Below are 24,541 nucleotides of genomic sequence, written 5' to 3' on the forward strand. Positions count from 1 at the left end.
CACCCCATGGACTTTGGAGGAGGGCTTACTCTGACATAGGGGCCGGTTGTTCGTGCCCAAAGGGCCACTTCGAGCCCTTATTATGACTCAGTGTCACGACAATCCTGAAGCCGGCCATTTTGGGTTTCTAAAGACCCTTCATCTTGTCACGCAGACGTTTTGGTGGCCTCGAGTCTGGCATGATGTCCACGCCTATGTCGCATCCTGTGTTCTGTGCAGGCAAGTGAAAGCCGTGACGGGTGCGCCTCCTGGTCTTCTTCAACCGCTGCCGACTCCAGAAAGACCATGGGGAGCAATTTCCATGGACTTCTTAACAAATTTGCCCTCTTCGTCTGGATTTATGACAGTACTTGTGGTGGTCGACATGTTAACTAAATTGGCCCACTTTATCCCATGTCGTAAATTACCATCGGACCGTACTACTGCCTGGTTGTTTTTGCAGCACGTGTTTCGTCTTCATGGTCTGCCAGACAGGGTAGTTTCGGATCACGGTGTCAATTTACCGCTCAATTTAGGAAGAGCCTGATGACCGCGTTGCAGGTGCAGGTGTGCTTATTGTCGGCGCATCATCCGGAGACTGATGGAGGGACGGAAAAGGTGATTGGCATTTTCACACAATATTTACGGTGTTTTGTCAGCTACCGAGAGAACGATTGGGTGACTTATCTCCCTCTGACGGAGTTTGCCTTCAATAACTCCCAGCACACGTCCACCCAAATGACACCTTTTTACGCGAATATGGGCTTCCATCCGAGGTTTTTTCTATTGTCGTTCTTGGATTCCCCGGTTCACAAGATGCGGGAATTCTTGTCAGAACTGCATTCTGTTCAACAATTGATTAGACAGCAATTGTTACGGGCTAAGGAGGACTATAAAAAGTTTGGGGATTGCTCTCGCCGGGCGATGCCCCCGCTGGCTGTGGGAGACCGGGTGTGGTTGTCCACGAAACATCTGGATTTGCTTGCCTGTTTGTATTCAGTTGGAGTTTGGACTTCTCACCACCTTTGCAAAGGTGAGACATAACAAAACTAAAATCTTATAGTATCTCTGGATACCTGCATAACTGGATAGACGCATTCCTGTCAAACAGACAACAAACGGTCAAAATTGGGAGCATCCTATCAAATTCTATACCTGTCAACAGTGGTGCCTCCGAAGGAAGTTTTCTTCATACTCTACATAAATGACCTCTGTGATCATATTAAGAGCAACTGCATTCTCTTCACTGATGATGTAAAGCTATTCAATACCACAGACAATACTACTACCCTTCAAAAAGACTTCGACTATGTATCAGAATGGTCAAACAAATGGCAACTTCAAATCTCAAGAAATAAATGCTCTATCTTACATATTGGCAAAAAAATAAATAAGAAAATAAAATGCAGGCTGAATAGTCAAGACCTTGTTGATGATCCAAACTCTGTCAAGGATCTTGGAGTATTCATCTCTAATGATTTAAGTGCTAGAGCCCACTGTAACTACATAGCCAAAACTGCAAGAAGAATCACAAACCTATAATTCAGCGAGGAGAGAGAGGGAAAAGGTGCATGTAAGAAAACAGCACCGTACAGAGATAGAGGAGAACCAGGAATCAAACAATGTTGAGAATTAACGAGGGATAAAAAAGCTGGACTAAGGGTAAATGAAAGAGGATTGAAAACTAATATCTATGAACATTAATGACTAAATGACCCATGTAAGAGGAAGAGAATATTTTTCAAATTAGAGAAACAGAGACCTGATATAATTTGTCTCCAAGAGGTTCATATTAAAATGCAGGATCAGAGATACTTACAAAATAAAAATTGAGGAAATATGCAACATTAGCAGAAGAAAAGAGAGTTGTACTATATATCAGTAGAAACTACCAAAATTGATCTATAATTCATATATGGGAGAATATTAATGGTAGAGGTGGTCATTCAAAATAAAATATTGTATTGTAGGAGATATATGCCCCAACAAAAATCAGGAATGAATTTATAAAACTATATGAGAAATTGAGTAGAAATTGGCAACCAAAAATTTGTATATTTAGACTATAATGCAATTACAATAACAATCAAGTCTTTGCATGTGAAAAAAAGACAAAAAATGGAATATATTGCCCAAGTGCTTTCTTGAGATGGCCAAAGAATTAGAACTAGTGGATGCTTGATAGTTGAACCAGGGTGATTCAGTTCCATTTTCACCTAACTGCACACATCATGGTCCATGAGATATGGCATGGGTAATAGTCATCACGTAAGGAGATTTAGGACATAAAGATTTTAATCAACACCCGGGCAGATCACAACCCATTGCAGATAATATGGAAAGACCTAACCCACAAGAAAATAGATGGACACTTAACTCATAAATCTATTGGAAAAAGAAAAAGACTATACTAAAATCAGGGAAGAATTAATTGGTTTCTTTGGGGTTCTACAAAAAACAGATACCCACAGAACCCTGGGATACAACAAAGGTGTATTTAAGGGGAATATCTATAGCATACGTAATAAATAGAAATAAAAAAAAGATGGAAATAAAATACCCTAACAAAATATTAAAAGATTTGGAAAATAGATAGAATGAACCTTCCAGGAGATGGACAAATTAAAAATGAGCTGGCACTATCTAAGCATGAAATGAACATTTTAGATCAGAGGAACTAACCAAGAAGCTACAGTATATAAAACAAAATTATTTTGAACGTGCAAATAAACCTGGTAGATGGTTAGTGTACAAACTGAAAAAGAAAACCAAAAAAGAACAATATACCAAATGAGTGGACAAAGTGGAGTAATAAAGAGTACTTTGAGAACTTATATAAGCAAGATAAGGTTGATCAAAATAAAATAAAGAATATTTGAAAGAATATTTTACATCCGCTACCAGAGGACAAAAGGAGATACTTATTAAAGAAATAACATTAAATGAATTAAAAGCACAATTAAAACAAAAAGCAACCAAAACCCCAGGCCCAGATGTATTTCAAGTGAAAGTTATATAAAGAATTAGGAGAGGCACTAGGAAAATGTCTTGCTAGAGATCTGCAATGAGGTATTATTGGAAGCTAAAAATCAGAATCGAAGGAAGCTTATATGCAGATGCCAATCAAATAAAGAATTATAGAACAATATCTTCAAATTCAGACTATAAAATTTTGATGATCAATTGAAGAGAAAGATTAGAAGAAAAAGCTGCAATGACAAAACAGATTCCTTCCCATGAGACAGATTAGATATATTACAAGGAACGAGAATAGATATACTAGAATTTTATGAACTGCAATCGCAGGAAACTGGAAGGCCTTATTTCTCAGGATGTGCAAAAGGCCTTGATAATCTTAATTGGGATTTCATGAAATACCAGATTAACTGATGAAATTTGGTAATTTCGCAAAATGCTAAATTCAATTGTTATTATACAAAAGGCAAAATGTACTCATAAATGTACTGATAATGGATAAATGGAGAAGCTACCAAAGATTGCAGGAGAGAAGATGTCAGTAGAGATGTTACCATGTCACCTTCTGTGCTTTTTATAACACCGAAACATTATTGGACAGAATTAGATCGGAAAAAAAATGAGGAACAAATTTTTGAAACAGCAAGAAAACAGTTATCATAGAGATGTGGTCTTTCTTGCCAGCAGAAAACTAATAGATTAGGGACCAGTATTATTAAACAAATAGATAATTTGGTAAATTGGCAGGATGAAAATTAATACAAAAGACTAAATGAAGAAGTGAAAACTTAAGGAACAGTAAACAAAAAGAATTAGAAGAATGATGGGATTACTAATTGTGAATAGATCAAACATTTAGGCATTTGGCTAAGACCTAGAGCATCAACCTTGAGGGAGGACAACTATATCAAATTATTACAAAAAAATTGAATAGTTCTGAAAATTGAGTAAAATACAAATTTGGCTATTAGGTAGAATAGCAACAATTAAGATGAATGTACTACCTAAAATTTTGGTATTTATTTCAAACAATTCTGATATTATTGGATAAAAATCCTTTTAAAATTGTTATGAAATTCATTTGGGCAGGGAAAATAGGAGAAGAGAAAAAAATCTATCTACAAGATAACAAAAGCAGAGGTGGTTTTGGACTTCTCCGCCTGGGAGACTTATTACAAAGCCACAGCACTATGTGATAAAGAACCGATTAATTTGGGAAATAAAAAGAACTTTAACACTTGAGGCCATGAGTTACAAATAGGTGGCATGCAGGCATTTTTGTGAACCCAAACAATAAAAGCCATTCATATTTTTCCAGACACACTATACGTAGAATCTCTGATTGTAAATTTGGACAGATATTAGAAGGAACTACTACACTAAAATTCCGAGGTGGCTTGGGCCAATGAAGGCTAAGCAACCCATCCTTGCAACACGCGATATTAGCAAAAGCTCAAATACCACCAAATCCTAATAATGAGGGAAAGTTTAAATCGATTCAGGAGTTAGAAACCTAAGAAATAACATGACAATTGGTCCTACTAACAAAATGAGATATAATAGGGATAAAAGATTATGGATTTGAAATAAAAGACACTCAATTAGATAAAATACCCTCAAATGGAGAAAATATGATATCTAAATTATATAATTGATCATACTAGAATACAACTGGCTGAGGAAATTGTGAAAGCGACCAATGCTAGCCTGGGAAAAACTTTGCTAGTAATATAGATCTGACAACTGGAGAAATCTGGCAGCAACTTTATAATTAACAAAATCAATACCACAAAGAAAATTCATATAAAATGATATATAGATGGCATCTGGCACCCCAGATTAGCTATAACATATCCAACAGCAAATCCAAGCTGTTGAAACAAAAGAGAGAAATTCGGTACCTAGCTTTCCACCTTGGTGACATGCAGATTGGTGGCTGACAAGACAAGAATATGGATAGAAGAAATGATTGGAATGCAGACTGAGTGGAAACCAGAACTGTTCCTCCTAGGGATGATTAAAAGGGACTATTTTTCCCAAAATGAGATCCTCTGATCATCCACTTACTAACAGCAACACGAATTTCTTTTGGCACAATATTGGAAAAGGGCCCAACGTATCAATTCGATAACACATTATTATTCAAAAATTTATGAATGTGCTGAAATGGAGAGGCTCACACTCAGATTAAATGGGAAGGATGATTCAGAGTACAACCTGATCTGGGATAGAGTTGTTAACCTAATATTTGTATATACTGAATATATAAAATAATGGTTTCAAGCTTCTCCTCTAATACATAAACATTATGAAGGTTCTAATGATTAAATAATACAGTTATAATCCAATAACAATAGTAGAGTAACATGTGTTTTTATTTATTAATATGTTATCCAAGGAATAAATTATTATTTATTATGAATTATCAAACCTATTATCAAATGTAATAGAAGGAAATATGTTTACTGTCCTATTAGTATGTTTACTATTTTTTATTTCTGTATACTAGGTTTATATCTTTTAATCCATTGAAAATAAAGTTCATTTTAAAACTCAAAAAAGAGAGCTGTTAACCTAATCCTATGTAGCTTTTTCTCTGGTAATATTACACTACTAACTAGAGCATACAAAACATTTGCTAGACTAATACTCGAATACAACTCATCAGTCTGGAACCCACATTACGTACCTGATATTAACACAGTTGAGAAGGTCCAGAAATATTTCACAAGAAGAGTTCTCCATTCCTCTACTCGTTGCAGAATACCTTAGGCAACCAGACTTGAAATTCTAGACCTAGAAAACCTAGAACTATGCCACGTTCTGTCCGACCTAAGTACAGTATATAAAATCATACATTACGTTGTCCTACCTGTCAATGAATACTTCTGCTTCAACCATAACTGTAGTGGAGCGGCGGAATAACAGAGGCGAATGTAGAGCAAACTTCAGCTTTATCTTTATTGAAACAATACAGGGTTGCCACGACTGCCACGCTAACAAGGCAGCCAGCTGGTGGGCAACAGCTGATGCCATTTGACAACTCCCTTTTATAGTCAGCTGTCAAACGTTATCAGCCAATAGGAACGGTCCATGTTCCCGCTGGAAGCACGGACCAGAGAGAAGACTTCAGCTCCATCTTTTTGAAATGCAACACTCCTTTCTCCCCGAATGGAGCATGCGTAGTCCTTCAGGTAACATGGGCGCTTGCGCAGGTGACCAGATCTTCTCAGCTCTGACAGAGCTGCTGCTGGATGGGACTCCTCCATTTGGCGAGCAGCTTCTGGTGACGAGAAGTGGGCACCTCGGCTTCAGGCTGCCCCGGGTGCCTGAAGGTAGGCTTCAGGTAGGCTCGCATCGCTGTCATTTTCATGGTGAGCTTCCTTGGGTGCTGGTGGTCTCGCTGCAGCAAGAACGTCTGGAGGGCCACCTGTAGACGTACCCAAACTCCCCCTTAGTTGGTAAACATGGCAGCGCCAAATGTGACCGCCTTGCAATTGGACCCTGTAAGTCTTAGGACCGGTTACTGCCACAATCCACCCAGGCATCCACAAAGGGTGACCCGCATAGTTCCTAGCATAGACCTGGTCAGTCTCAGCAAACTTCCTAGTCTGGCTATTTGATCCCAGGGGTGTGACTGGGGTGTAATTTGGATGGAGTCTGTCTAGAGTAGTCCTCAGATGGCGACCCATGAGGAGTTCAGCTGCAGACCTATTTGTGGTGGCACAGGGAGTCATATAATGGGTTACGAGGTACTTAGCAAGTCTGGAGTGTCAATCTGTGGGCCCAAGCATCTCCAGGACACCATTAGCAGATCTGACTGCCCTTTCAGCCAGACCATTACTGGCAGGGTGAAAAGGAGCTGTTAGGGCGTGTCTGATTCCTTGGTTAGCTAGGAAAACCTCAAATTCACAGGAAGTAAACTGGGGGCCGTTATCAGACACAATGGTGTCAGTGAGGCCATGGGTGGTGAATATTCTCATCAGGGCCTTAATGACAGCTTCTGAAGTTGTGGAGGTCATTAAAGTCAGCTCTACCCATTTAGAAAAAGAATCAACCATCACTAAGAATGTTCGCCCATGAAAAGGGCCAGCCAGATCAATATGCACCCTGGACCAGGGCCCCCCTGAATCTTCCCACGTTCCTGGAGAGGATGCTGGCAGAGAAGGTCTGGTGGCCTGGCATGGCTGACAAGCATTCACCCAGCTAGTAATCTGAGCATCCATGCCTGGCCACCATACATAACTGCGAGCTAGAGCCTTCATCCTGACAATGCCAGGGTGACCCTCATGCAGGACTTCTAAAACTGAGGTCTGCAACTGGGAAGGTCTGCACTACCCTGGTCCCCAAATAAAGCAGCCTTGCAAAGAAGACAATTCTTGCTGGCGAATTTTGAAAGGCACGAATTTGGAAGAATAAGGGGCTGTAGGCCACCCCCTCCCACCCAGTCAAGGTCTTGGGAAATTACCTTGTCCTTGGCAGAGTGGGCAGCAATATCAGAGGTGGTGATGGGAAGCTTGAGGTCATTGATTAGGAACACAGCATTGGTTGGTGCAGGATCCTCAACTGGAACAGGCAGGGGCAGCGACTAAGGGCATCAACATGGCTGAGGCTTTTGCCTGCTGATGAACCAGTGTATGGAATATGCAGCCAGAAATAATGTCCACCTGGTCATTCTTGGAGACAAAATCTGAGGTTTGTCTGTTGCCTGACAGAAGACCCAAAAGAGGCTTATGATCTGTAACTAACTCGAAATGGTGTCAAATGGAACTTCTTGACTGAAGCAACTGCATCCTAAGCCTCTTTGTCAATTTGACTGTAGTTGAGCTTAGCTGGAGATAACGTTCTGGAGAAAAAGGCAATGGGTGCCTCAGAACCATTAGGCAGTCTGTGACTTAAAATGGCTCCAATGCCAAAAGGTGATGCGTCTGCAACTAAGACTAAAGGCAAATTTTTGTTGAATTGAATTAGAACAGCATCAGATGTAAGTAATGATTTGACTGCTTTGAAAGCATAGGCTTCCTTAGGTCCCCAATGCCACGGGGATTGTTTGTCCAGGAGTCTATGCAGAGGTTCTGCAATGGAAGCCTTATGTGGCAAAAATGATGCATAGAAGTTAAGGAGCCCCCCAAAATCCTGAAGTTCAGTTTTGTTAGTTGGTGTGGGTGCCTTGTGAATAGCCCTTGCTTTGGATTCGATTGGGTGAATGCTAGAGGTGTCAATTCTATACCCCAAAAATTCAACCTGAGGGGTGGCAATAGTGCATTTCCCTTTTTTCAATTTGAGACCCAACTTTCTGAAACACTTGAGGACACCTCTGACTCTTTGCAGTAACTGTGGCTTTTCAGGGGCACATATAAAAATGTCATCGAAATAAGGTATTACGCTAGATAACCCTTGAAGCAGTCTTTCCATTAATGATTGGAAAATTCCTGGGGCTACACTAACACCAAATTGGAGGCGTCTACACTTAAAAACGCCCCTGTGCATTACAATAGTTTGTAGCTCTGCGGCTGTGTCATCAACAGGGAACTGTTGATAGGCTTGTGATATGTCTAGTTTCACGAAAATGGTTCCTGGCTCAAAAGAATGCAGCAGGTGCTGAATAATTGGGACTGGATAAGCGCTGATTTGTAAATATTTGTTTAACAAGCACTTGTAATCAGCACAAATTCTTAAACTGCCATCTTTCTTCAAGGGTGTCACTATTGGGGTTTCCCTTTTTGTGAAGGCCACAGGCTCTAATATGCCCTGTTTAATTAATTTGTCTAGTTCCTTGTCCAGCTTAGGACAGATTGCAAAAGGTACTCTTCGAGGATTTAAACAAATTGGAACTGCTAGAGGGTCCAAGTTGAAAGAAATTGGGGTTCCCAAATAACAGCCTAGGCCTTCGCTGAACACATCAGCATAGTCATTGAACAAGGCGTCCACCTCTGAATTTGCAATAGAGTGGATTCCGCCTATATGAAGGCCAAGGGCAGGGAATCAGTCTAACCCCAACAGGCTTGGGAGGGCACCATCCACTACCACTAAAGGCAAGTGACCGTTAAAATTTTGAAATTGAATAAAAAACTTGCCTTTTTCAGATGACTGGGATGGTTCTGCCTTGGTAGTCACGTAGGGTTAAGTTGCAGCCTTGAAGACTCTTCTTTGCCATCCTGGGGAGCAGTCATTTCAATGTGCTCCACAAGATGATGGACAGTGCTGAGCCGGTGTCTACCTGCATCCTGCAATGTTTCCCTTCTAAAGAAATAATAACACTGATTTTTTTAGAGCCTTTGATTGTCAGCTTGGCATGGTAGCAGGTGAAACAGTCTTCAATTTGTTTTTGAAAATGCTGAGTTGTCTGAGGTTTCTGTGGTTGGGCAAAAGTCTTTCCTGCCTGACAGATCCTGGCTAAATAACCCTTTCTCTCACATTTTAGACAAATGGCATTCCTGAACTTGCAGGATGCCCTAAGGTGATTTCCTCCACAGCTTAGACAGATGGGTTGAGATCGTGGAGGTTGACTGGGAACTGACCTGTTTTCCCTCTGACTGGTTTTGGACTGCCTGAGGCGATTTACATAACTAGTTTCTTCAGAGCCTTCCTCTGTGGAGGCTTCATCGTAATGAATGGCTGAGCTGTTCTGACTGACTGGATTTCCCTGAATTTCTGCTGTTGAAAATGGTGACAGCTCTGCAGCTTGAGATTCCTCTATTGCTAATTTTAGGGTCAAATCCCCTTTAGCCAATAGACGCCTTTGTAGCCTTAAGTCCCGGACTCCACAAACTAGTTGATCTAATAACATGTCCTCCAGATAGTCTCTAAACCCACAGTGCAAGGCAGCTGTTCGTAAAGCTGCCATATACCCACTAATAGTCCCTCCCTCAGCCTGGGTCCATCTCCTAAAAGCATGACACCTGGCAATTCGGGAGGGCTTAGGGGAATAATGGTTAGAAAAAATTTCCTGCAATTCTTCCCATGGAACAGTCTTAATTGAATATGGAGCCAGCAATGCTGTAGCAGTGTCAAACACTGTGGCTCTGCAAAAACTTAAAATGTAAGATTTTTTTCCTATGGTTGGAAATGTCAGCGAGGTCTATGGCATCTAGGAAACAGTCGAATCGGTTTCTGTAGGACTCCCATGTCTCTGCTGTCGGTCTGAAAGGCGGGAATGCAGGGTTTGAAGTCATCTCATCTCAGCGGTGGCGGTTCTTCTGAGGAAAGTTGAAATTCGAGCTCACGAATAGTGACAGTAAGCTCTTAAAGTGACATACAGCTCGGTAGTGGCTTTGACTATTTTTGTAGTGACTTTGCTCGGCGATTCTTTGCTCTTATATGTATCCCGCCCTCGTTGCCAGTGTAGTGGAGCAGCAGAATAACTGAGGCGAACACGGAGCAAACTTCAGCTTTAACTTTATTGAAACAATAAAGGGTTGCCGCGACTGCCGCGCTAACAAGGCAGCCAGCTCTCAGGCAACAGCTGATGCCGTTTGACAGCTCCCTTTTATAGTCAGCTGTGAAATGCATCAGCCAATAGGAACAGTCCGTGTTCCCGTGGGAAGCATGGACCGGAGTGAAGACTTCAGCTCAGTCTTTTCAGAACGCAACAATAACAATACAAGAGCAAACAATAGACACAAACTCAAGGTAAACCACACCAAACTTGATTGCAGAAAATACGACTTCAGCAACAGAGTGGTCAATGTCTGGAATACTCTACCTGACTCTGTGGTTTCTTCCCCAAACCCCAAAAACTTTAACCTTAGACTGTCTACTATTGACCTCACCCCTTTCCTAAGAGGTCTGTAGGGGGTGTGCGTAAGTGCACCAATGTGCCTACCTTCCCTGTCTTATTTTTTCTTTTTTTTCCTTATTCGTATCCATTTCATGTATTCATAAGTATGTTTATAGTTATACCTGTTATCTTATAATTGCTTCACAAAATAAATAAAAAACATCATCCCTGAAAACGAAACATAACACCAACCTATATAGCAACAAAAACACACATTATTAGCCATAATCTTTAATTTAGTCTAAAACCATATCAGAACATCTCTGGTAACAGTTTATCCGGCCTGGTTTCAGAAATTTTATTAATGTCATTGATGATAGTTATGCTTTAACATGAATTCAGATTGTGACAATTGAAAGATATGATTAATTGAAATAGTTTGAATTGTTTTAGCAACATTACTACTCAATTATTATAATTCAAAATGCACACAGAATGAAGAAAAATAAGTGAGAATACATAAAACATTACTTCAAGATATGTGATTTTATACTGGATGTAAACTGAACAAAAATAAACACCAACACAAGGAGCCTTAATGAGATTTCATCATCAGATGTTCCTTGGTGTTTATGTCAGGTCTCAGTGTAATAATGTAGCACTTGGGAACAAAAATACAACCCAATAAACCTAGGCTGGAGGCCAAGATGGAGAAGATCTGCACAGCCACCATGTATTTCCCTTTGGTGCTCAGGTAGCTGGGGACAAAGGAGATCCAAACACTGCAGAAAACCAGCATGCTGAAGGTGATCAGTTTGGCTTCATTGAAGGTCCCTGGCAGATTTCGAGCCAGAAATGCCACCAAGAAACAGATGGCAGCCAGAAAACCCATGTAGCCAAGGGCAGTGTAGAACATGGTCACTGAACCTTCGTTGCACTGCAGCAGGATGTGTTCTGGCTGGGAATGAAAGTCAGAATCTGGGAAGGAGGGAAAGATTCCCAGCCATGTCATACAGATGCCTACTTGAATACCAGAGCAGGATAAAACAATCGAGTGGGCCAGACCCTTCCCCAGCCATTTCCTCATCCTGCTTCCTGGCTTTGTAGCCAGGAAGGCCACCACCACCATTACAGTCTTGGCCAGCAAAGAAGATACGGCAACAGAGAAAACAATACTGAAAATGGTTTGTCGAAGGAGACAGGTCATTTTCATGGGGCGACCGATGAATAGAAGGGAGGTCAAGAAAGAAAACAGGAGAGAAACCAGGAGAACATAGGTGAGTTCACGGTTGTTGGCTTTGACTATGGGAGTTTCTTGGTGTTTAATGAAGATTCCCAGAATAAAGGCAGTGGTTAGGGACAAAGCAATGGCAAAGAAAGTCAGGATGAGTCCCAATGATTCTTCATAGGATAAGAAGCTTATGCTTTTGGGGACACACTGATCCCGCTTCTTATTGGAATACTGGTCATCTGGACACTTTTCACAATGGGCTGCATCTGAAAAAAAATTGGTTAGTGCGTATCTCTTTCTGCTGCTGTAGGAGCATGAAAACCGCATCAGAAATCAATTATTTCATTTTCAAGGAATAATATAATATTTCTGCCCAGGGATATTCATATGACACAACATTAGTTCAAATAACCAACAACCTTTTTAAAGGCTGAAGATGAATGTGATTATCAGCTCTCAAAACTTGTCCTCTTTCCCAAAACCAAGCAAGAAAGTAACACCTCAATAGATTATTTTAATGCTTGCATCATCGTACAAAATTCAGTGATAGTGCTCAATCATTGAAATGTTTGTGGATGCCTTCAAGATGTGTAATGTTTTTTCTTGCTTCTTGATCAAATACCCCAAAAAAGCAATAGAGAATTTTGATTGTATCCTTGTTGTTTTTGAAGCCACCGACTGTACCTTCTTGCCCAGAGAATGTTCCTTCCATACACAGAGAACAGTCGTAGCAGCAAACTGGGGCTCCCTCTCTCACAAGCTTGGCATAACCTGGGGAGCAACTTTCTGTACATCTTGAATAAGGCACCATCTAAACATAAACCAAAAGATTTATCAGGGCAATATATAAATTAGAGGCAATATATAAAGAGCCGTGGTGGCTCAGTGGCTCAGACACTGAGCTTGTCGATCAGAAAGGTTGGCCGTTGGGCAGTTTGAATCCCTAGCACCACGTAATGGAGTGAGCTCCCATTACATGTCCCAGCTTCTGCCAACCAAGTGGTTCGAAAGAATACAAAAATGCAAGTAGAAAAATAAGGACCACTTTGGTGGGAAGGTGCCAGCATTCTTTGCACCTTCAGCATTTATTCATGCCAGCCACATGGCCACGGAGACGTCTTCTGACAGTGCTGGCTCTTCAGCTTTGAAATGGAGATGAGCACTGCCTCCTAGATCCAGAAACGACTAGCACGTATGTGCAAGAGGAACCTTTAGTTTTCAACATAAACCACAAGATTAGTATGAATTATAAAAGTTTACTGAAATCAACTGGCTTCCAGAAGTCAGGAGCACATTGAGCAAAATCTGTCAAGAAATAGTGGCATGACCTTTAATTATTCTACTTGCAAGGGGCAAATGAAGAGTCATTCTCTTTCCTCTATCAATCTCCATTATACATTTCAAAACAGATTCGTTGCCTTATTCTTCTTTCCAAAGGAAAGAAGTTCCATTGCAAAAGGTGTTTCTCCTTAGAGCATGTATGAGAATGCCATAACTTGTATATATTCTTTCTCCATCTTAGCTTTCTCAGGAAACCTCCAAAATCTAGCTTTCTCTAGAGTCCCTATCTTTCTCTCCTACAACTGATCATTGTATCATCATATGTAAATGGCTTTTTTTAGCTGCCCTCATTTCCCTCACCACATTCTTAATGCTATCTTCCTCTTATGCAATTCAATGGGCTAAACCCTTCCTATTCTGGATTTTCTCCCCAAGAAGCTTTTACAAAAGACAACTCATCATTTCACTGACAACTGATTTTGAATCATCAGAATATTACTAAAGCTGGGAATGTTGGTATGACTGGATAGAACAAAGATAGGAAATATATTAGTAAATAATGTTAAGTGTAAAGGAGGTAGTAATTACATACTCGCAATAAGCTGTTCTGACTGAATGGTGGCATATGGAACGGTTTATATTCCTTGCAGTCATCTGGTCCTTAACAGTCTTTTTGAAAGTTGTTTAGGCCCCTTGGAATTTATCTGTGCCCTCAGGGTCACGTGAATAGTGCAAATGGGTGTGGAACCTTCCTGCAATTGCTGAATCTATATCCTGTTGACAACACAGTCTTTTCAGCAGTTCCAAATCCTTCCATCCTCCACCATTCAGTCAGAACAGAAGAAACTTCTTGGATGAGAAGTGAAACATCTTCAAGGGAAAACAAAATCCAGGTGCTTTCTGAAAAAACACCTTTGGCACAACCATGACCTGGATGACTGACATAGACATTCTGGAGTTTCTCTTACTGAAAACAAATTAATTTCATGTACTATAAATTATGGCAACATATTCCAGTTTAATAATGTAGATTGCAAATTCCGCAATACAATGCAGCAGGTTCCAGTGTGTGACAGATTATTGTAAGACCTCTAAAGTAAAATATATCTAATAAATTAATGAGGCTTTAAGTTCTCTTAGTTGGAAGTTATCTCAATTGGCCTCAATAAGAATTATTTCTGAGCATAAAATTTACACATATGGAGATAAATAGAAGAGCAAAATCCAAGCAGCCTCAACTACTTTGTTAAATAAAGTTGGCCATTGGATGGCACTTTGATTGACAGAAATCTTGACTTCTGAAGAGGATTGGCTTTCTACACTCCCAATTTTCACCCCCGCATCTGATTTGTTCCGAACTGATGTCCAGTGCATGATATCAAAATCACCAACAGGAACTCCATTTTCATCAAAAGAAATCCCATCTGTGGAAATATTTTGATGTTGGAAGTTCCTCAGGAACCTATGGAGCTGCAGAAACATAGAAAGAATATTACAATTTGAGCCTTTATTCAATGTTTTTCTTGCTCTTATTCTGGATTGGAGGTACTCTGAATAATTCAACCTCTTCAAATCATCAAATTTGCAGGCAACACTAAGCTGGCAGGAATAGGCAACATCCCAGAAGACAAGCTGAATATCCAAAAAGATCTTTGCAAATTGGATATGGGCCCCTACCTAACAAAATAAAATTCAGCATAGATAAAAGTAAGGATTTCCACTGAGGCAAGAAAAACCAAAAGTACACATTACAGACTATGTGAAACTTGGCTTAATGCCAGTAATTGTGAGAAGGATCTTGGAGTCCTAGTGGACAATCACTTAAATATGAACCAACAATGTGTGGCAGCAGATAAAAATGCCAATGCAATCCTAGGCTGCATTAACAGAGGGATAGAATCAAGATCACAAGAGGTTCTAATATTGCTTTACAAAGCCTTAGTAAGACCACGTTTAGAATACTGCATCCAGTTCTGCTCATCAACACAATATAAAAAAGGTACTGAAACTCTGGAAAGACTGCAGAGATGAGCAACAAGAAATGATTAGAGGGCTGGAGGATAAAACATACCACAAACAGTTACAGGAATTTGGTATGTCTAATCTAAGGAAAAGAAGGAGTGGGGAGACATGATATCACTTTTCTAATATTTGAGGGGGGTCAAAACATTTCCCAAAGTACCAATAGGCGAGAAAAGAAACAATGGTTGGAGAGAAGCAACCCACAACTAAGAGGAATTTCTGAGCAGTGAGAGCAATCAACCAATGGAATAGCTTGCCTTCAAAAGTTGTGAGTGCTCCATCACTGGAGGCTTTCAAAAAGAGACCTGGGCAACCATTACTCTGAAATGGTATGGTATAGGGTAAGGGTCTTCAAATTTGGCAAGTTTAAGACTTATGGACTTCAACTCCCAGAATTCCTGAGCTAACATGACTGGAGGAGGAATTCTGGAAGTTGAAGTCCACAAATCTTAAAGCTGTCATGTTTGAAGATCCCTGGTATAGGGTGTCCTGCTCGATTAGTAGGTTGGACTAGGGAACCTGTGAGGTCCATTCAAATTCTATTATTCTAAGTTTCATGTTCTGGGTTTTGCAGCTTCACCATCACAGCCCATCTGAGGCAAGACCATTTGCAGATATGGGGAAACTTGTCATGGGAGAAGATGGAGAATACAATTTTACCATCAGTCCTTGTCAAGATGAAGTAAGCGGAGTTTAACTTTGGGCTAGGAATGTAACAAAAATTGCATAGTGATGTTATCTCTTTCAAAGAGTAGCTATGGAAGCGTATCCATTAGTTCAGGAGATGATTGGACGAACCTTTGGTTGTCCCCAGAAGATGCTTTGATTTATACCTTGTTGCTATGTTACAAACTTTTAGGCAGCAAAGTCCAATTTTAATCCAGAACAAACAACCCAGCTGAACTCCTTAGCTTGGAGACTAGATGACTTTGTGATCACAATAAAAGATTGAGGATTGCTGGACTATTCTGATGCTTGTTTAATTTTGACATTTTGTCAGCATTGAGCTATTTCTGACACAAAAGCATCCCAAACTAGACAGGTTGTTTAACTCTGGAATATTTTTCTCTATCACCTCTCTCTAACTCACTGTCAGGGTTCCAAGTAATATGCCTGTAGCAAACAGGACTCTGAGGTAAGTAGGTTCCTCAAATATCAGTTTTATTGGACATATCATATAGGCATAGGCTGGTGAAAACTGACTTTAAACATTACCATGGTTTTCACTTAATTAAAAATAAAAGTTTTCCTCCTCTTTCCAAACTATCAGTCACATGGTCTAATCAAGGTGTCATCCAGTTGCCTGGTGACTTCACTCATCCTCTCTCTGGCCATCACTGGGAATGTCCTTGTTTCCCAGGAGACAACAAAACCCCAGCTATCTCTCTTCCCGCCTCCCTTTCCCTCAGTTCCAGGGTGGCAATACTGAAGCATCAAAATGGCCTCAGTCAGGTGAGCTTCAGAGTTGACACTTAATCTCAAATACCACTAACTGGACAACTGCTCTTTGGAATATCTCACCCTTTTGACATCTAATTTAATATTGAGGAATTGGAAGGGGAGAATCAATGGAACCTCAAAGGAGAATACTCACCTGCCATGGCTGTACAATCTGGGGTGGTTGATGGTATCCAACTTGCATTCTCCTCTTACTCCATTGGGAGGAAGAGGCAGCACTGAGGACCCGGGCCACAATTTGAATTATTTGGGAAATCCTGGAGGAATCCTGAGACAGGATTCTTGCAATCACATCATGGGACGGGAATTCCCAATTCTCTTTTTCTCTGCAATTTTTCCAAACTTTCTTTGATAACAGAGGATTTGAATAGGAACATTGGAATGCTTCCTTTCCATACAATATGACCATAGATGCATAAGATTTAAAGTTATAATACTGAGTCCTTCTCTTTGTCTGGAGGAAGTAGGAAAACAAAGCATGTTTATTTTGGAGATCAACCCAGAGGTCAAAAATACTTACACTTGAAGCTGTCAAAGTTGTTGCAATCCACACCCTTCCCATAATGGATGTATTAGTCATATCAATTATTTGTATTGCTGCTGCTAATATTGCCGAGGCCTGAAAATCCAGTTGGCATACTATAATTTTTATTTGACTCTTGAGAAGAGAATAGAACATTTTCCTTTTTTCTTGCATGAGAGTTTCTCCAGCACTTGTCTGCATATTTGCTTCTGGGACAGTTCCTGAGAGGACAATGCAAATCCCATTTTTTAAGGCAAGAACTTCCAAGCGTCTTTTGAATTTTTCTCCTCTTTCATTGTCCTGAGAAAGGAGGCCAATCCACGTCCATTGGAACTGCAGGAGCAGCTGGACAATCGCTGAGTAAGGAGGTTCTTGGTTTGGGGTCATCCGATATGAAAAAGTGAAAGGATGATTTTGCTCAGCCATCTGGTTGATGACACTGTAGTTGATCTAAGATGAAAGAGAAGGTATTGGCAGTTTTTGCCAGTTTTAACTATGAAAGTCAGATAGTAAATCTAAGGGCCTTCCCCCACTACTGAGAGATGTTTCAAATGGTAACTGCATGAATTTTGCAAGTTCCCTTGATGTTCTGTCCTGTTGTTTTGTATGCTCACTTTGAAACCAGATGTCAACTCGTAAAGCATTCCTGGCTTGCTCTCGAGTTGCCATAAGAAGGAGTGGGGGAAGATCTGATGGAGCAGTTTGTTGCTATGATCAGAAGGACATTCCATGCATACCTTTCTCCATGTTGTGCCTCAAGTTACCAAGCCCAGCTGGAGAGGCGTGGCGTGAATTCCACAGCCCGGCAAAAGTTCTTAGTTGGAGAATGTGATTTATGACACACCCTGAGAGGAAGGGGGAAACAGGGTAATAGGTGAACAGTAAATTACATGGGGCAGAGCCGACTGCACTTGGGAAAAGTGCCAACATGTGGCTCCTAATAAATAGTTGGATTTCTTTTGAAACTTGGCTCGAGGCTCATGAATTAATTAGAGCATTCGTTGGAACCCTGACACCAGGGAGCTCTGAATTATCTGTGGGTAATGTTCATTGGTGGTCCTCATAGAGCACACCCTTCTGGTCACGTTATAACTCTGTGGGCCACCCATCCACTCAGTCAATTAGTCAGTCAGAATAGAGCTGGAAAGTCTTCTAGTCAAAACATCTGCTCAAGCAGGAGATCCTACTCCAGGGGTACCAAACTGAAGGGCTGGGGGATGGATCTGGCCTGTAGGGTGCTTAGATCTGGCCTGTGGGAATGCCCTGGAAATAGCAAAGGTGCCCCTGCCAGCAAAAAATGGAGCTACAGAGGGCTGTGCATGGCTCTCCCAAGCTTCATTTTCACTGGCAGAGAGTTGCAGGAGGCCGTCCGAACCAAAAACAGAGCTCAGGAGCCCATTTTCGCAGGCAGAGGATTCAGGCCACCACAGGTGCCCCCTGACACAAGTGATGTCATGCTGGCCACGCCCATCTTGGTAACACCTCCCCTCAAGGTCAAACCCAACCCTGATGTGGGCCTCAATGAACTCGAGTGATACCCCTACCCTAGTCCAACCGCCTGCTCAAGCAGGAGACCCAATACCATTTCAGACAAATGACTGTCCAGTCTCTTCTTTAAAAACCCCAGTGATGAAGCACCCAAAATGTCTGAAGGCAAAGCTGTTCCAGTGGTTAACTGTCCTCACTGTCAGGAAGCTTCTCCTTAATTCCATGTTGTTTCCCTCCTTGTTTCTTGTCCTGCCTTCTGGTGCTTTGGAAAATAGATTGACCTCCTCCTCTTTGCGGCAGCCTCTCAAATACTGGAATACTGCTATACACTCATGGAATATCTTTTAAAATGACAAACATATTAATTTCTCATAGATTATTACTGCTTATTTGATTGTTTTATATGTTGGGCTTGAAATATTACTTGTTATATCTCCCCCCTAGCAACTGGTATATAATATTGGTATTTTATTTCATTGTCTACATATAGTTGTTTCAAATATTTCTGTATAAACACTTTAATTGGCTGAATTTATTTTAGACATTTGAAATGCAGAAGTCAGTTTAATAACCTCACTTTAAAAACAAACCCCAAGACAACTGGCATTGTGCCAAGCGCCTGTTCAAAATAAGAATGAATATTATGACATATTTTATTCTGTCTTGTACACTAGAGAAAGTATGTACAAGCTGCTTTATTGAGGAGCCTTCTAGCTATCTCGACCTATTCATTTTTCGTTTCCATTTTTTTTTTCTTTTGAATTTTTTACTTCAAGTTTTACTTCAAGTTTAAAAAAATGAGGAATTCCTCACTGTGAGAGTTATTAGGAGTTGGAACAGCCTGTCTCCTGGAGCTCCACTGCTGGATATTTTCAAGGAAAAATTGGACAGTAATTTGTCTGTAGTGGTCTGACCATTCCTCCTCTATGGAAGGAGTTGGACTTTTTATTCTATGATTCTGTGGAAAAAAAATCTGTTTTGTATTGGTCACTACATTTTCAAAATGTTTAAAAGTCACTGATCCAACGCTCATACGTTCTATGACAAAGTCTTGCTTTTCAAAAGTCATCATTTTCAAAATTCCCAATGGTCACACCCAGGCCTTTTCTACTACCAGAGGCCTGTTGGCCACATGGCCCGAAGCCAAAGTCTTTTACCCAGAAGCTGTCAAAAATGTTTTCCTTAGATTTCACATTCTTATAGCTTCGCCATCATCTGAATAAAACACTTCAGCTTCTCTCCCAGTGGGCCACCCTCTTCTGGAGCTCTGCAGATTTCAAAAAAAATAAGCAATCCATGGGAAATGGGATGTAGGAAGGAAGTGGAGCCAGGAGGCTAACAAAGCAAAGGAGTGCCAGGGCAGGATGTGAAGGCGAAAAGAACAATGGGGTTCCCAAGGGATTATAAGTGAGTATGAGGTATCAGGGGAGACTTTGGGTGGCCTCTTTCAACACTAGGCTCTGCATGGCCTTCCCCACTCTGAGATCCCTCATGTGCATTTAACGACCTGTGCATTTCATTAGCAAATGCATTGGGCAAATCAGGCAGGGATCACGTTTATTTAATGTGATTCAATCAACCGGATCCTCGAGTTACGAATATACACACACAGATATATGTACAATGCATATGCATATATACAGACACACACACAAACACACACACACACCTATGTGGGGATGCAGTACCTCAGTGGCTAAAACAGTGAGCTTGTTTATCAGAAAGGTCGGCGTTCAAATCCCTAGCACTGCATAATGGAGTGAGCTCACGTTACTTGTCCCAGCTTCTGCCAACCTAGCAGTTCGAATGCATGTAAAAATGCAAGCAGAAAAATAGGGACCCTTACAGTGGGAAGCGTTCTCTGTGCCTTTGGAGTTTAGTCATACTGTCCACATGACCACGGAGATGTCTTCAGACAGTGCTGGCTCTTCGGCTTTGTAATGGAGATGAGCACCACCACCTAGAGCCATAAATGACTAGCACGTATGTGCGAGAGGAACCTTTACCTTATATACATATGTATGTATATACACTCTCACACACACACACACACACTTTATGAATTAAAAATTCTTTCAGCTCTTCTAATATTTAATCTCTGACTTTCAATTTATTTGGAGAAATATATACAAGTGCTGCCTTCTAGGCAAATCTGAACAATTTACAACATGGAATTAATTTCATTTGGCTTTATACCTGTGGAATTTTATAGATGCTCAAGACATTGGAAATATGATCAAAGAGTTCAGAATTCATCTCTTCAAGAATAGCCAGCAAGTTCTTTTGTCTTCCACATCTGTAGTTTGGGATATTCTCCTGTCCTGTAGACAGCACATCCAGCATGGCCTCATATGTCATTCTTGCATTGAAAAAGTTCTGATAGATGTTGTAGCCCAGGGTGATGTTGGGTAAGAGCCTTGAATTCTGGTTGACTTCATGAACAGCGAACAAGAAGGGAAGAATGTTGTAGAAGGTTTTCTCACTGCAACATAAGAAATTTCATCATCTTGTTTTACTCTATATGAACGATTTATGTGATCAACTTAAAAGCAATTGGGTTGTTTTTGCCAATAACATAAAATTATTCAGTTCTACAGATAATTCTGTTGTTGTGCAAAGTGAACACGACTATGTTACTGAATGGTCACCTATTTAGCAACTTCAAATTTTGATTAATAAATGTTCTATGTTACATATTGGTAAACTTTATTGGTAAATTTCAAGTATACGCTAAGTGGCATTGATCTAGCAGAAGACCCTCACCTTGTTAAGGACCTAGGTGTACTTATCTTTGGCCATTTATGCTCCACTCTAACAGTGTTGCTAAAAGAGCATTAAGAGTTTAAACTTAATTTTCGAAGCTTTTTTCTGGTAACATTGTATTGCTAATTAGAGTTTACCTATTTGCAAAGCTAATATATCACTCATATCAATTCACAACAATCCATAAAATGTAATTAAAATCATACCCTTACCCCCCAGGCACCAGACTATTACATATGCTCATTAAGCTGATTAATTATACCCTTCCGTTATACCACCTGAGATGACTAACAGCTGAATTCAATGCTGGATTAGCGAGAGGTATTACTGATCTGAAGAGGGATATCTCTTCAACTAGACTTTTTAGACCTAGAGATTTGCTGCAGAATATTCATGGCTTTTAAGTTTTGTCCTATATTCTACAGTTAACTCCAGTTAATGTGATTCCTCTGTGACTAAACATTAACTTATCACCTAAAGTCTCTCCCTCCTTGAATTTGGTTTTTAAAAGGTATCCCTTTTATTTGAACCAAAAGGAACAGGAAGCCACAAAAGTGGCAAAAGTGTTAAAGGGTAGAAAGAAAGAGGGGCAAGGTGGTAGGTAATATAGAGTAAATGTAAGGAAGGGGAAGAAACAGTGGGGAGAAAACACAAGAGATCTCACTCTCTTCTAAGGTATTCATTCAATCACTTTATTGGCAGTTACTATTTAACTATTGTTAATACATACTCATCTCAAACGATCTAAGCCCCAGAGCTCACTGTAACAACATTGCCAAAAAGGCATTAAGAGTTGTTAACCTTATTTTGTGAAGCTTCTTCTCTGGTAACATAGAATTGCTAACTAGGGCATACAAAACCTTTCCCAGATCAATTCTTGAATACAGCTCGTCTGCCTGGAACCCACACTGTATATCGGACATGAACACAATTGAGTGGGTTCAGAGAAGTGTACTCCACTCCTCCACTCACAGTAGAATTCCCTATGCCTCCAGGCTTGAAATTTTGGGCTTGGACAATCTGGAACTCTGCTGCTTGCAGTCCGATCTAAGCATAATACACAAAATGGTCTGCTACAATGTCTTGCCTGTCAACAACTTCTTCAGCTCCAAGCACAAAAATACACCGGCAACCAATTCAAACTCAAGATAAACTGCTTCAAAGTCGATTGCACAAAATACAACTTCAGTGACAGAGTGGTCAACGTCTGGAATGTCCCACCCGACTCCATTGCTACAGCCTCAATCGATCACAACTTCAATCTAAAACTGTCTAACGTGGACCTCACACCATTCCTAAGAGTCCTTAAAGGGGGCGTGCATAAGTGCACCAGCGAGCTTTCCACCCCTGACTTACTGTCCCCATTTATCTGTATTTACTTCCTTTGTTCATGTTTATGTTTATACCTTACATCTTGTAGATGTCTGACAAACAAATAAAATAAATAATAAATAAATACAATAAATATGAATAAAAAAGTTGCTGACTCCAGTCCCAAGATAATCAATTTGAAAGCAGGCAGAACACATCCAGGAAGGATTCATCATGGGACAGTGTTGGCAATGCCTGGTGTTTCCCAGGGTTGAGGCTGACACTTGTGAAAGAACATAAAAGGAACTTTGCAAACTCAGGTTTTACAAAATCATTGTTTCTCCAGGAGCCTTTCCTCTAAAACAAGGGTCTTCAAACTTGGCAAGTTTAAGATTTGTGGACTTCAGCTCCCAGAATTCCTGAGCTAACATGACTAGAGGAGGAATTCTGGGAGTTGAAGTCCACAAATCTTAAAGCTGTCAAGTTTGAAGACCCCTGCTCTAAAGCAAATTGGGATGAGCAATAATGACTTGCCTTTCTCAAGGTGAGGAATAGGAGAAATGAAATCATTCTTAGAAAAAACATTGGAGCAGGTAAAATCAATCACCAGAATCCTGGACGTGCTGACAGTTACCTTTTTATTTGGTGGGTTGGAGGCTTTGAGAATGAAAATTGGTAAAATAGAGCTGGGATTCCATACATTATTCCAGTAATCCAATAGTCTCCTGGTTTGTAGTAATGGAACCATTCCTTTTCTTCTATTATCATCTTAAATGGACATTTCATCAGCATACTGGCACAGGGAATTTGAGACAGAAGCTGAAGCAGAAAAAGCTGTACATGCAGCAGCAGCAACATTTGACATATCCTGCAAGAGATCCTTCCTACAGTTTTTTCTTCAGCAAAGAGCTAAATCTCAGAGATCACAGAAGACCACAATTACAATGAGGAAGATCCAGTTTGCCCCCAGATTTGGAAGTTTTACCTTTAAACTATTAGACTGCTATAGTATTTGCCCAGCTTTACCACAACCTCTGCCTTCATCACTGAAAGAGGCTGTTACAAATCAGATTATCAGGTGCTGTCTATCCCATTGGTTGTCACATTGATTGGCAATTAATTGTGGTGGTGGAAATCCCAAAGGAGAATAAATAATCATGGTTTTAAAAATGAGAAGGGGAATTGGGAACGAACATTGCCACAAAAGTGGGCAGTTGGAGACAAGAGTTTTGTTTGACTCCGGAGAATAATCCTACTTTGAGAATCAAGAAAGGAAAAATCTGTCATCCGCAACTCTTGCACTGCAAAAACATATGGCCTGCACAACTCAAGTGGTACACCACAAACTACTCCTAAAACTTGTTGTCATGAGCCTGCATTCTTATAGGAAGAGGATCTGGAAGATGAGGAGGAGGAGGAATTGGGAATGCCTTCCTCCCCAGGACCTTCCTCTTTGGCAATGCCTTCCTCCCTGATTGTGTCTCAGGTGTCGGCAGATAACAGAGAGGAACAGCCTGAGGCTAATCAGGAGAAGGAGGAGGGCATATTGGAGCAGCCTTTGACAGAGAATCAAGCAGACGAATGCTGGCTTGATGCGAGCTAACGTCGCAGGCAAAAGTGTGGGATGCAGCGCAGGGGGCGTGGATGAATGAGAGAGTGAGCTGAATTAGTGACATGCCCCACAGGGAATAAAAGTGGGTGTGTTTGCTCTGGGAATTTCATATGGGACAACGTGTGCCTTATTCAGAGGAGTTTTGGAGTATTCTGTGTTGTGATTTATATTCGCTTT

The 24,541-nt window shown here is 40.6% G+C and overlaps 1 protein-coding gene across 1 annotated transcript; it reads right to left on the bottom strand.

Annotated features, from left to right (window-relative positions):
• Positions 1-11,170: 11,170 nt before the first annotated feature.
• Positions 11,171-20,949, bottom strand: LOC113431509 (vomeronasal type-2 receptor 26-like). The gene is made up of 3 exons (XM_087954060.1): positions 20,875-20,949; positions 12,591-12,717; positions 11,171-12,172 (listed from the first exon to the last, which is right to left on the bottom strand). The coding sequence occupies exons 1-3, from the start codon at positions 20,932-20,934 to the stop codon at positions 11,271-11,273; spliced, it is 1,089 nt and encodes a 362-aa protein (XP_087810186.1). The 5' UTR covers positions 20,935-20,949; the 3' UTR covers positions 11,171-11,270.
• Between the last annotated feature and the right edge of the window lie 3,592 nt (positions 20,950-24,541).

Source organism: Notechis scutatus, chromosome 2, assembly GCF_049901735.1.
Source record: "Notechis scutatus isolate UNSWTSFEM ecotype Mainland chromosome 2, rNotScu1.2, whole genome shotgun sequence".
Classification (NCBI taxonomy): domain Eukaryota; kingdom Metazoa; phylum Chordata; class Lepidosauria; order Squamata; family Elapidae; genus Notechis; species Notechis scutatus.